This window comes from Cyanistes caeruleus, chromosome 5 (genome assembly GCF_971803275.1).
Source record: "Cyanistes caeruleus chromosome 5, bCyaCae1.hap1.1, whole genome shotgun sequence".
NCBI lineage: Eukaryota > Metazoa > Chordata > Aves > Passeriformes > Paridae > Cyanistes > Cyanistes caeruleus.
The window spans coordinates 11,462,747-11,476,858 of record NC_141705.1 but is presented as its reverse complement, the minus strand read 5'-3'; the positions used below and the strand labels follow the sequence as shown (position 1 = coordinate 11,476,858).

Sequence of the window (14,112 nt, the reverse complement as noted above, 5' to 3'; positions counted from 1 at the left end):
GATGTCCATTTTGGTATCCTTGGAATAATGATGAAAACCATTACATACGACCTGGAAATATGGTTGTCTCCTGTAGGAGAACCTCTTCTGCAATTTATTACTTCTGAAAATTAGCAATAGAAAAAATCTATTATGTTAAAGTGAGCTGAACTTTTTAAGTAACTAAACTTAAATGTGTACTGAACACATTTAAGTGACTAAAATAAGCATGATGGTTAAATTTAATTTAAGAATCTTTTAACGTCTTTTAGTGTTGATAATTCAAGGATGGTAATTTATAGACATTAAAAAAAAATTTCAATTATTGCATTCACTGACAATGCATTTGGTGAATACATGCTCAGAAGTTAGGCCATTTTTGTCTTTCAGTATGCTGAAGGATTTTGGCATTTTTAGCATGCACTGTGGTGCCACTATCTTTCATTTCCCTAAATTTTCTGTAGCACTTTTTCTACAGGGTTAGACATTAGAGTTGAGTTAATAAATGGTAATGTTAAATACAGCCAGTCTCCCACTTTAATTGTAGGACACAGTCTAAAGTTAGACAGGTGGCTCTGGAAGAAGGATCTTCCTTTATCTACTAAGTAGGAAAATATAGAAAAATATAAATATATATAAATACATATAAACCACAAAATTGTTACTTGAATGTCTCATTGTTATTAGCAAGGATATTAAAAATTAGAGAAAATATAAAATGCCTGTGTGATAAAGTACTTCAGGTGCATTCAACAACCAAGGAATTATTATATGTGTCTTTAAGATACATAGTGAAGGTTTTTCATTTAGTCATTATCTAATGATTATAATGAGAGTTTGTCTCAATAAAAAGAAAGCAATTCATACCTGGAGATCCAGTCTGTATACAAGATACATTTACATATAAATTTATACATATTTATATTATAGTTCAATTTATACATATTTATATATGTAAATGTATCTTGTGTGGTGAATTTGGCAGTGCTGGGTGAGTAATTTGGCAGTTCTGGGTTCATTGGTTAATAATCTTAGAGGTCTTTTCCAACCTAAATGATTCTATGATTCTGTGAGAAGGAGAGAAGATGGCTCTCTGTTTTTCCATGGGATTTTCCACAAATATAGGGCAGTAGGCATTGAGTGACTCCTTCTGACCACCTGACAACCTTACTCTTGTTTTCTCCAGTGATAGCTGGCATCCACATTTCTTTGAAGAAGCTTCCCTGGAGTGGATATGATCTGGAAATAAGAACAACAAATGTCTCTTCCCAAACACTGGCATGTTGGGTTTTAATTTACTGGTGTAAGATCAAGTTGGTTTCCAAGTCATGTGTAAAAGGTATTTAATAAAACATGTCTGGTGGGACTAGTGGCTAGAATTTGTGATCTCTGCATTTATTTGTAGAGTAGTTGTATCATGCTGAACTTTCCCTGTGAACTGGCGGCTTGACCACATAGACCGAAAGGTTTGCCAAAGCTTTCATGGGTTGAATTCCCCAAAGTGGGGGTTTAGAGTAGAACCAACAGCAGCAGAAAAAGGAAAAAAAAAGCTTTCCTTGGGCAAAATTTTTTTTTTTTTTCTTTTCATTTAAGCTTGACTGCTTTGGGCAGTTGAATAAGTCTGAGCTATGTGATTGCAAAATGACATTTAGATAAAATGCTTTTGTGCCACTTTTCAGACATCAAATGTAGAGTTGGGGATGCAACTATAATTTCAGACTTCACATCCAAAGATAGTGCAGGCTCTGTGTTGTAAGTACTTTTCTTATCAGTAAATGTGGATTCCCTAGAAAATATTCAATGAAGTTTTTTCTATAACTTGGTGATGATTCAACTGTGTTGTCTACAGAAAATTACTTTTGATGCACAGTATTTTCAACAAAGTCAGAATATATAATTTAACTTTCAGTAACTACAGAATCACAAGTTGAGTGATGTTGGAAGGGAGCTCTTTGACATCATTGAATCTAACCCCCTTGATCAAAGCACAGTGATCTAGATCTTGTCCAGTTGAATTTTGAGTATCTCCAAGGATGGAGATAGCACAAGTTCCCTGGGCAACAAGTCCACTGTTCAGCCACCCTCATGGTAAAAAAACGCCAAATTTCTTATGTTTAAATGGAGTTTGATGTATTTCAGTTTGTGTCCATTGCCTCTTGTCTTGTCACTGAGCACTGCCAAGGAGAGTCTGTCTCCATCTTTATACACATCAATTATTGATATATATTGGTAAGGTCTCCTCTGAGCCTTCTGCGGGCTGCCCAGCCCCAGCTCTCTCAGCCTTGCACGTTATGATAGGTGCTCCAGTCTCTAATCATCTTTGTGACTCTTTGCTGAGGGGCCACATTACTGCAGCTGTATCTCAGCAGTGCTGAGTGGGGACAATTCACCTCCCTCAGCTGCTGAAAATGTTCTTCCTGATTCAGCTTGAGACACTGTTGGCTGCCTTTGCTGCAATGGCCCTTTATTGGCTTAGGTTTCATTTGATGCCCACCAGGACCTCCAGGACTTTTTCTGCCAAGCCTGTTGGCCTCCAGTATATACTGGTGCTTCCTGGGTGTAGTCCTTTCTACCTCACTTTGTCAAGCTTTATGAGATTCTTGTTTGCCTGTGTCTCCACAAGATATATTACTGATTTATCAGCCACTCCTCACAGTTTTGTATCATCTATAAACTTGCTGCCATCATCCTGTGGATCTCTTTCCCATCTTCTTGGACACTGTGAAATTTGCTGGGCTCCATCTGCAGCTGTTCTCTTGGTGACCTTCAACCACCACAAGGCTTGTGCAAGGAAGGAGCCCATCTTCTGCTGTCCCAGCCTCAGTGAGAGAGCCTGGACACCCAAACAGCCTCAGAGCTACATCCACTACTGGCAGCTCCATCTGAGCTCGAGTAGCAGATGATGGGGAAAGCAGGAGAACAGGTTCATTCCTACCAAAGGACTCCTTTTTAGAAACTGGGTTGCTTTCTTCCCTTCCTCATCTCCTTTAATGTCAGATGAGAATGTGGTTGAAGTTTTCAGCTCTTTCAATGCTTTGAGTTATTTTCAATGCTGAGAATATTCTTATTCTGTGGGGTTGTTTTAACTTGCATTTGAAATTACATGTCAATGATTTATAGTGGACCAGGCTTCTATTAGGGGCAGTTAGTCATCACCTAGTGAATGGATGTATTAGCATGTCACCCTGGTATATATCAACCTCCTCTCCCATAAAGCACAGTGGCAGCTGTGAACACACTCTTAGTGCAGCTTTCTTTTAAGAAAATAGATCCAGCAAGGCATGTATTCAGAAGATCCTTTCTATCAAGGATCATTGTGTTACTGTTTTATTTTTGGAATGTTCATTAATGTGGCGTGGAAGTGCCATAGATCCATGTGGAGGTGTTAATGGCCATAAAATTGGCTGCTTCCTGTACTTGTTGCTATGAAGTGTGATCTTAGTTTGGAAACTCCTGTGTAAATGTGTGTATTTGTCTTAGGATTCTGTTTCCTAGAAAACCGTGACACAGTGCAAAATGTGCTGCATTTGCTGTGGCTGGCCCTCTTAACCTGTCAGCCTAATTTATGGAACACTTCCCGACACCTTCTGCTGCTAATGGTCCCTCAAAGTCCTGCAGAAAAGGCTACTTCTGCTTCCTAATTTTGAGCCATGATGGTGGCACTTTTTGTCTCTTTTCTGGATCTATTTTGGATTTATGTCTGGCCAAGGGTTTAAAAGAGCTGCTATTAAAACAGAAACATCTGCTGGGGCTTTATGTGCTGTTGGCTTGCCAAGTTCAACAGCAGGCCAATCTACAGCTGATGGGCTCAGCTCCACAGGTGTCACTGCAGTTACAGGAGGATGACAGTAAGGGAAACTGGGCTGCTGAAAGCTTTAAACAAAACAAATAAATAAATAAGTGAAACCCCTTCAGCAACTGTGGAAGGCTGCTAGAAGATTATGGTTGGGATCATTAGCAAATAACAGAAACAAATCCTGCTGAAGTGTTGTGAGTGAATTCTCTGGTGTCCCTGGTTGCTGCAGCACCCTGAGATGTGCCTCCTCCCATTCCTACCTGCAGCCTTCCCATTGTGTTCTGCACGCTGCCAGCTCAGGCAGCACAGACACACAGTGAATTTAAATACTGTTAGGAAAACCTGATTTTGTTTAACCATCTGAATATTTTCATGATTCAAACACATTATGGCAATCTCATTTGTGGTCAGACATGGGTGAAGCAGATGGCTGTTTTGACATGCACTGTTTTTGAAGGAGAGGAATTCAAAACAATGCTTAAAAATTCCTTATAAAGATTTTTTCCCAATGCAGTTGTAATAACTTTAAATAATCACTTTGACACTGGGGACATGGGAACTGATATCTTGGATGAAACTGCGTTGCATCTGAGCACTGCCCAGCTTCCATCCCAGGTGTGTACTTGCAGTTTCAGAGAAGCATGCCAGAAAACACACAACAGGCAACAGTGAGTCCCTGATACATTTCCAGAGTCTATTTTCCTGTATTTACTTATTGTTTAGGATTTTTATTATTTTCAAAATTGTCCAGTTACTCCCTTTGTTTGCCAAGCATTTTGCTTCAGGTGCAGAATATCAGTCAAATTACTGACAAAACATTGACTTCATTTACCTTTTTATAAAGTGCTACACCTGGCCATGTAGTTCATTTTACCTCTCACCTCCCCCACAGCAATCATAAAATGGAGGTCAGCACTTCAGCAGCAAAAGCTAAAACTGCTACAATTGAGTAGTACAATTGGAGTTAAGGAAGAGTTCTGCTCACTGAAGAGTGAGTAGAAGACTGTTATAGTTGGCAGAGACCATTGCTAGAGGAATAGATAATTGCATGTGAATGTGCATATGCAATTTATTAAATTATTATCAGTTCTTTTTTAATTTTATAAATGTTCCTATTCTAACCAATTCTATCCAGTGATTATAAGAAAATTTGCTGTTCTGGTCAGAAAGCACAAGGCAAAATTCTCTCATATATCCCATCATGTTTCTTGCCTTCCAAGAAACTGCCTGACTGAAAATAAAGTTGTTTCTGAAATATTTCAGCTGTGTTTAGTGGTTTAAATAAAAAGCCTGGGCTATGGGAAATGCCTAGCATTTTTCCATAATGGAAAATTTTAATGTTCCTTGCAAACCTCAAGAAAATATTTTTGAACCATCTCCTTTCCACAAAAAACACAAGTATGTGAGATAAGAAATAATGCCTTTGTAATTACTCATTTCCCCTCACAACATTCATAAAAGAGAAATTATACTGGAAGTGATATATGTATGTTTCCACTTCTGGCTATATAGTTAGTAAGCATAATTTTGGAAAATTGCATGTTAGCAACAAAGACATCTTTTTCCTAAACTAATAAAAACCCAAACAACAAATACCCCACCAAAACTAAACCAAATCTTTTTTTTCCAAAGATTGTCTAAATAGATGAAAGGAAGTTAGTATTGCATAGGAAGTATGAACTTGTTTTGTAGGTAGTAATTGAATAGTTAATTATATAGTTAAGTCTCTCAATAGCAAACCTCCCAAATGCTCTATGAAACACTCCATTCCTTGCTGAGAACTACTAGTGCAGTGCTGGACTTGCAGCTGCTGAAACTGAATCTACACGGGGCTGTTTCTTGGGATAAATGCTTGCATACTAACTGTTAGTTACACAATATGTTGAATTCAGTGAAGAAAATGCGGTAAGAAATTGATCTTTCCCTATTTCCCACAATTTAATTCTTGTTTTCTATTCCCTCATGTAGGTCACTGGAACTGTTTAGTACTGGGAAGGGATTGTAAACAGCATTACTGAAATGGTCCAAAAGCAGGACTTCAAAACCCTTAATTTGACTGTGAATTATTTCAATAAGTTTGTTTTTAACAGGAACAAATAACTTGGATTGAACGATTGTGGGGAAATTTTAAATTTTCCCCCAAGCACCTTAAAGTACCCCTGTGCCCCTTGAGGGCAGCGAGATCCAGCGCATGCCCCAGCTCTTCCATGGCTGCAAAGCTGAGGGAGAAATAACCTAGAGCTTTTCCTTTCTGCAGAAGTAAGACATAACCCTGTCTTGCTGGCGGTGTCTTGTCTGCTTTGTCACTGTGACACCGCTTGTTTCATGGTTGAGTGGATTCATCACAATTATCTGTGTACTGCAAGCATGGCTACAGGCTGTACCTTCCAAGGCGTACTGTCAGCAAGTGCTGTGTGCTGGTGACAGAATTAATGCACCAAGGCAGTAGTTTCAGAATAGGTGTCTAACATAAACTAACACTTTCTGAGTGGAAAGGAGATGGCTGCAGCTAATAGAAGCTAATGTGATGTTTTGTCAGCCTGTAGAATATAAAAGATAATTGCTGGAGCTGTGCAGCAAAGTAATGAGGAGCTAGAAAATGTAACTGATAAGCAGAGTGATTATAGGCTAATGAGCAGAATGTTTGTGGTATACTGAAGGACTAATGAAGGTCTGCAAAAGATAACTGTGATGGTATACAGATATGCATATATATATGCAGAGTAGGAATGTTTAAGTACAGCATAGAAAGATGTACAGTAGATATTAAAGACACAATGCTGCTAACTATTGAAATTTGAGCATGTGTGTGTGTGCATTGTGCAGATGAAGCAATTAACCAAAACCAGTATACCTGATAAATGCATGACAGAATATACTAGTACGAGAAAAAAATTATACAGCAGGTAAATACTTGTATAATTCCCCTCCATCTGTACAAAGAGCTCTGTCTATCACCACCCATGCTGTCTCATGAGAAAAAGTGAGGATTGTAGCCTGGCGTACCAGTCTGGGGCCTGGTCAGGCTTGGTGCCGTGTGGTGTCAGAGGACTTGGCTGTGTGCATTGTAAAATAAGGTCATGTCTTATTCATTACTGTGACATTAGCAGCCAGACTTCCTGAGGAGAGACTTCTTAAAGTCACCTGCCATGGTAATCCTGGCTTTTATTGTTGGCTACAGAAGACTTGTTTTCCTTCCACTGTGGCCAGTGGAATTGGATACGTTTAATGCTTTGAATAAAAGCCCAGTTCTAGAATATGTGATTAAGATCCTCCTTGAGTCTTCACATGATGCAAATGAAATATTTTTCTTTTTTTTTTTTAAATTTTTACTAATGGAATTTTTCAGGTCAGCAATTTACAATCAAATCTATATGGGCATTAATACCTGTAATTATTGGAAGGAGTCTGTGTAACTGTATAAATGCAGTTGCACCATGACCTGTACACAGTGGAGCATTACAGAGCAGGTCACTTCAACTAAAAAGGCAGTTGAGATTACCAACAGCTCTTAAAAATATCTGTGTTATCAGATATGTAATCAATATATGATATCAATAACTGATAAGTGAAAATGGGATGTGTTCATCTCTAGTGTTTTGGGCAAAAGAAGGTAAATTCTCTATTGCCTAAATATGAAGTTGCTAACATATTTATGTTACTTCTTGCCTAAACCATTGATTCTTTAGTGTAAAACTGGATTAAGGAAGAAGCATTTCTGTATTTTTGGTTTTGGGAGGAAAAATGTGTCATTTCCAAAAGGCTCAAATTTCTGGAAAGTAGAGAGAAAGGTATTTCCAAAAAGTACTCCAGCAAAGCTGATAGCTGATTAGTAATCTGTTAATTGGATTCCTGGGTGTTAATTGGATTGCTAGGAGTCCTACTCTTCTCTACAGCCTTTGAAGAAACTGTCACCTGCATGAATTCCTCAATGTATGAGTTGGGTGTTGGAATCCAACAATGTGTTTGTACTCAGAAGAAAGGCTTTGGGGTTTTGGAGGTTTTTGGAGGTTTTTGGTTCTGTTTAAAAGAATTTTATGAGGCTAACCAAAGCCTCTGCAATTTCCACATCGGATGTGTAAAAGCCCTTGAAGGTTTCTGTGCTGTTTAAGTGCAGAAGATGAGTTAGTTTTTCACTTCTTTAATGATGTTCCTCTGTTTTCTTTCCTTTCAGTAGGTTTGTCTCGGTACTTGTTGTAACCTCTGATGTATCTGTTTTAGATACTCCATCAGCCAGTTCTTCATTCCTCTGCAGTATCTATTTTCCTTACAGACATTTGAGGTAGTCGACTGCGTTGTCTCTATTATTCAGGTGAGGGACCAGAGCACAAAGGGAATCCTACTGTTAGATGTAAGTCTGTCACAGAGCAAGAACCTAAAATAATTTCTCCTGCATTTTAAAGTTCATGATGTAAATCTTGGACTGTTCTGCTGACTGAAAGGAGGGGAAGGTGGGAAGACAGCATTTGCAATAGAGTCTGGAGAAAATTAAGTGGGAAGCAGTCAAGTGACTTTTACATACAGATACACTCTTCCTTCATTCTCTAATGTGCATCTCAATTGAATCTTTTTTTCAACAATTTACCAATTATTTAAACCATCTTTTGTATTCTTTTTTTTTTTTTTTTTTTTTTTTTGTTTCACTAGTTAAGTAATCTATGAGTCATTTGAAATCTCTTCATTGTTGTCTTCCAGGATTTTAAGTTAATGGAGCTTGTACAATATGACTCATTTGACTAGAATGGATCTTGAGTTAGTCTTCAAGAAGAAAAAGTAGAGGAAATCTGATGAACATGTATGTTAAGTGTTCCAACCATTCTTTTTGTAGTCTGTCTCTTCATTTAAAAAATAAAAGGAAGCTTTTTTTTTTTTGCAGTTGATCCTTTGGGTATTACATGTAATTTGGGAATGCAATTTTCATCTCTAAGAATCTTCATTAACATCTTATTATATTAATTTCAATTTCTCTTATATATCTTAAAATATCTATTTGAAAATGTATCCTGGAAAAACAACTAACAATGAACAATGTTGAATCATAGGTGTGAGTCACCACGGGAGAGCTTTATAATGATAGTGAAGTTCAGAAAGGCAAACATTTGGTTCATGTCTCCTTTGGTATCTGCTAAATTTCTTCTTTCTTAATATTTCTGTTGGACGATATCCAGATCCAATGTTTAGGTACAGTTCCAAATTATGTTAGACATAGATTTATTTTAGCTCAAATCTAAAAAAGTTACATTTTTGAGGATGAGACCCAAATTTTACACAGAGCTTAGGGGCTTTGGGAGTTTTATTTCATCAGGGTACATTTCTCTACCACTTGGAAGTTTTCCCAACTATTTTTTTAGGTAACACTATTAAGCTAAAAAGACCTAATTGTGTCTGTGCTGTAATATCATTGCATGATTTTGAGGACTCTTATCTCAACATGCTGTTCTTACAGTGGCAACTGATTTATTTCATAAATAAAAAGGAAAAAATAAGAATAGCACACATTTCAGCAGAAAGATGTACATTACTTCTGGAGAACTCCTACCCAACCACACAGGTTGGTGATGTCTGCATCAGTATGTGAATAATCCTGTTCCACCATCCAATGGTTCTATCACCTGAGTACAGGAAGATGTGTTTCCTGTGAATGCTCCACTGAGTTTTGCTCAGTTAAGAAAGATGCTTGTGCCTGTAGTGCACAGGTGGATACACAGCAGCAGGATGCAGCCTGTGTATAGCTTTCTGTTTCCTCTGAAATGTCTGACATAAAGCCAAAATCCTAATTAACTGTGTCCAAATCAGTCAGAAGTGCAGGTCAGACCCTTCTTTTCAAAGGCAGTCTGTACACTTCTTGCTCTGGTTTATGGAGTTCCACTGTTGTGCTGCCACTTCAGATAAACCATGGTATAGGAGGAAGTTGTATTCTTCTCATCAGGTACATGTGTATCCTTTTTCCATTATAACTTGAAATATCTTTTCATGATTTTTAGTGAGGAAAGAGGGTATGTAAAAAAAGATAAAAAAAGATTACTCATGTGGGGTTTTTCCATCTCCTTAACACTCTTGAAACATCATGAGTTTGGTTCCTAACGGAAAAAAAAATCTCACTAAGATTGGAAAATCATGAAGGACTCCTCCTCTCCTTAATTTTGTACAAAGTACATTTGAAATATTTATTGAAATAGGCGTGTACTGGGATAGTAGAATTCATCCCCTCCAACCCTGTCTGTAGCTCAGTAGTGCCATTAAAGGATATTCTGTTCTAGCTGCATGCTACAAAATTCTTGTTCTTTATATACACAGAGTCAGGAACTTGGAAGTTATATCTTAGGTGAAAAAGTCGAGGTGACCTGTTTTCTATGGATTGTAGTCGATTTGGAAAACCAATTATTTTGTACAGTGCCTCTCTTGAATGATGTCCTTGAACTATGTACTCTTCTGCATGAATGTCTCAAAGAATAGCTGACATTCCTGGGCACTCTCAAATCTGGGCTAGAGTGAAAAAGATTTGGAAGTCAGAATACCTTTCTCCGTAGATCCACAGACCTTCCAGTCATGATCTCCCTGCTTAGACATGGTGTACTTTTTGGGAGATACAGTTGCCTATTTTCTCAGGCTGGAACTGGATTTTTTTTTTCCCTTGAGATTGCTAATTTTTACCTGGGGGAAAAAAAAAAAAAGTTTTTTGACTGTATAATTTTACTACATTTGTCTGAAAATGCCGTAGTTATCTTAGTGCTCTCTTCTTGTTAAAACCTCATTCTTTTTATGCAGTACTTTCTATAAGTCATGAGAATTAGAAGCAAAAGTTTTGGACTGGAACTTTTTATCTTGGAACTTACTTATCTTTTTTGGGCTTCCTGCCTGGACTCTTTTCACACATTGACACAGTTTCCATGGTGTCCCTCGCATGGTGTCACTCTTCAGTGGTCCCATTGTATTAATCCTGGAACTGCCTCTTCAAAGTAAATTGAATCATCTTTAAGGTTCAGAGAATTGTTTTGTGATGGTATTACTGGGCTAGCCATCAACCTGATATTCTTCCCTCAAAGAGAATAGACTAGGTTATATTTCCATCATATATTGTTCTGCATGGTTTCATTACGTGTGTCTGAAGTTGGTATTTTAAGTCTTTGCTTTAATTTCTTTCTGTCAAACACCACTGACAAATTAGGTTTACCACTGTCCATCCTATTCCACTTAGAATTTGAATTATTTCTGTGCTGAGCACCCAGTTGTACATTGCAGTTGTATTTGTTTGATATCTACATATTTGTCAAAATTGGATTGCTATGATTCAGTTAATTCTCTAATGAATTACTGTATATCTGCAGAGAAAGCAACATTGTGGGGGAAAAAAAACCCAGCTCAGATCTATCCAGATAATGCTATGAAATGGTTAAACTCTCAGCTGTAGGCTGTGATAATGGCCTGAGTGTCATAGTCTTATGACCAATTGGGTTTTTAACTGGTGGAGAAGGAAGAAAAACAAGGCAAAGCTGAACCTTTCTTGGTATTCCTTAGGACTTTTTCCAGGCATATCACTGTCTGCCCACTATGCTTGGTGATGCCAAAGATACAGAAAGCTGCTCCATGACACCAGCTGAAGGTTCCTGTATCTTGTGGAAACTGGATTGTGAAAGCACAGGAGGTGCCTCTGGCTTCATACAGCGTGCCCTCCAACTTCAGTGACATTCTGGGTGGCACTGGGACGTAGGTGGGATGCTCATGGCAGCCTGCTGTGGGCACCAGCCCTTCAGGGAATAACCCGCCTCACATGGCTTGGAGGAGACCTCAGGCAGTGTGTTACTTCTCAATGCGTACACATTCTGACAGGGATTTGGTTTTTCACTGTTCTCTCTCATTGCACTCAGTAATGCTCCTGCAGACTTCAGCAGTGACTGCCCTGGGTGAGGAGCATGAGGAGCATGAGGAGCAGAGCCTGCTGGGGAACAATGAACACGGTAGAAAGGGACTGTAGGGCAGAAATCACTGCCCAGGCAGTGCAGTGGCACACTGGGAGGGACATACTTGTCTCTCTTGGATGTGAGAGTTTTTGAATGCTTCCGATTGCTTGAATGATGAAGAAGGGACAAATGCCTTAGATGTGTCTGAGTCCCTTTCCAAATGCAAAATGAGTAACTGTAAATATGGAGGGGGCATATGGTACAATTTGATCCTAAACAGAACAAGCAAGGTTTCATCCAAAGTGATTTAAATTTGGATGTGACTTGCTTTGAATTTCACTAACTTTTCTTTATACTAGCATTTTACTTGTCTGTTCTTTTTATAATTGACATTGGCAATACAACTGCAGAGCTTGGATGCCATTTTTGAAAAGACTGCCGGCTTTTCAGAAGTATGGAACAAATGCTGCAGAGTGCCCACATTTGAAATACTGATGGAGATGTGTGACATACTGATGGCCAAATACCGACTTTCATTTTTTAAATTCAAAATTTAGTGATCTGAGAAGGAGATGGAGGAGTCAATAGGATACCTTTATCCAGTACTGAGTCTGCTAGAGGTCTAATGTGAGCCTTCCAGATCTCGGGCCAAATTCTTCTCTTATGCAACAAACAGCTCTGAAGTCAACTCTTCTTTTTCTGCATAGCTGAGGAAGTGCTGTTAGTACTTGCCAATGAGCCTGTGCTCTTCATAGCTCTTTTTTTCCACCTTGTGGGTGGTGATGGAAAGGTGTACATGTCAGGCTTCTGTTGCTGCACAGAAAAAAATAAACCAGCACTGCAGAGAACTTCAAAGTACAGACAGAACTGGCCAGGTTTTTTTTCAAACCTAGCACCTAGTTTTCTTAATAGTAGCCGGTTTCTTTCAGTAGCTAATGAGCACTGGAAAGAACAAAAGGATGGCAGAGAAGCATTGAAAATGGTCAAACGGGGGTTTTCTTTTCAGAGTTTCAATGCTGAAGTCTTTAGAAGAGAGCTCTTACAGATGTTTGATTTCTTTCAGGTCTTCAGATTTTGGGACATTATACACAAAGTTGAATCTACAGCCTGGGATTGCCACTGTTATTGACAATTTCTACATTTGTTCCACCAACAAAAAGAAGGTATGTGTCAAAAAACCATTTTTGTAGTGCAGGTGAGATTCTGCGACTATGTGAAGTGTGTTTTAACAGGTTTTCAAAATATAGGAAACTGATTTTCATGATGGTGAAGATCACTTTGGGTGCATTTGTAACATATAGAAGTGGGATATTTATTGTTCCTGAATAGAATAGGCAGAAAGAAAAATACTTTGATGGACATGGGAACTTCATGAGGTCATTGACTCATACGACTCCTGGAAATCAAGGTTTCATAGTGTTTTCCATGCAATTGAAAAAGGAAATTCTGTACGTTTTCACACATCCCAGTGGATACTGAGGCTAACATTCAAACTCTTCATCCTTTATGTACAAGGTTCTTTGCATGTTCCTTAATATAAAGTATAGGGATTGGGCAGGCTGTCATTGATAATGTTTATCCTGTGTAGACCTTAATTAAATACATTTTTAAAACCTCTCTCCTTGAAGCTTTCTTAAGAAATGTTCCTGCATCATTAGTGAAAACAAAATGCTTTCCCTGGAACCTAGGAAGGTTAAGTGGACTTCATAAGTGAGAACAAAATTGACCCACTGAGTGTATTTACAATGGATGTTTTACTAGAAACAACAGGAAGAATGAATATGAGAAGAAGCACGGTGACAGTCCTTCTGTGTCTCCAAAGTGCTCATAATTTAAAGGGCAAGAATTGTGAAGTACAGCGTGAAACACAAGCATAGTAGGTCTTTCATGAAATAGAATTTTCTCTTGATAAGGGGCTTTTAAATCCAATGTAATACAGAAACACTGATTTCAGGTAGAGGCCACTGATTGGAAGAACAATGTTTGTTGTGTTTTGCTTAATCAAAAGTCAGTGGAACTCAGCAAGGCTGCCTTGATGATTAACTACATACTGTATTTCTCTTGAAATTGTCACTGGAATCGTGCCCAAATTGTGCTGTGTCTGAGTTGGGTAATATATTTTTAATCTGCTGCAAAGCCAGAAATTATTTTTTTGTTTCTTGAACTGGAACTGCCAGCAAGCACAGTTTCTTCAGATTGTGTAGCTCAGACATATGATCTACTGGTGGCTTCAAGTCCAAAAGAATAAAACCAAAACTCTTTACCCATCTCAGTTTCTGGAATAAAAGCTAGAAGGATGAGATGGATGAGAACCCCACGGAGGATCTTTCCCAGCTCAATCAGCTACACTATCAAAGCCTGCCCAAGAACAAGTGTTCAGTGACAATATGGTTGTGCCACTTGTCTGAAAAAATAAACAGCAGTAAGATCAATGCT

The 14,112-nt window shown here is 38.3% G+C and overlaps 1 protein-coding gene across 8 annotated transcripts in view; it reads left to right on the top strand.

The window, feature by feature from the left end:
• SORCS2 (sortilin related VPS10 domain containing receptor 2) overlaps positions 1-14,112 on the top strand; it is a 568,270-nt gene that overhangs the window by 330,679 nt on the left and 223,479 nt on the right. For all 8 annotated transcript variants that reach the window (XM_086891222.1, XM_086891220.1, XM_086891217.1 and 5 more), the window contains one exon: positions 12,740-12,839. In XM_086891222.1, the coding sequence (XP_086747348.1) occupies positions 12,740-12,839 (100 nt within the window). The remainder of the gene's footprint in view (positions 1-12,739; positions 12,840-14,112) is intronic.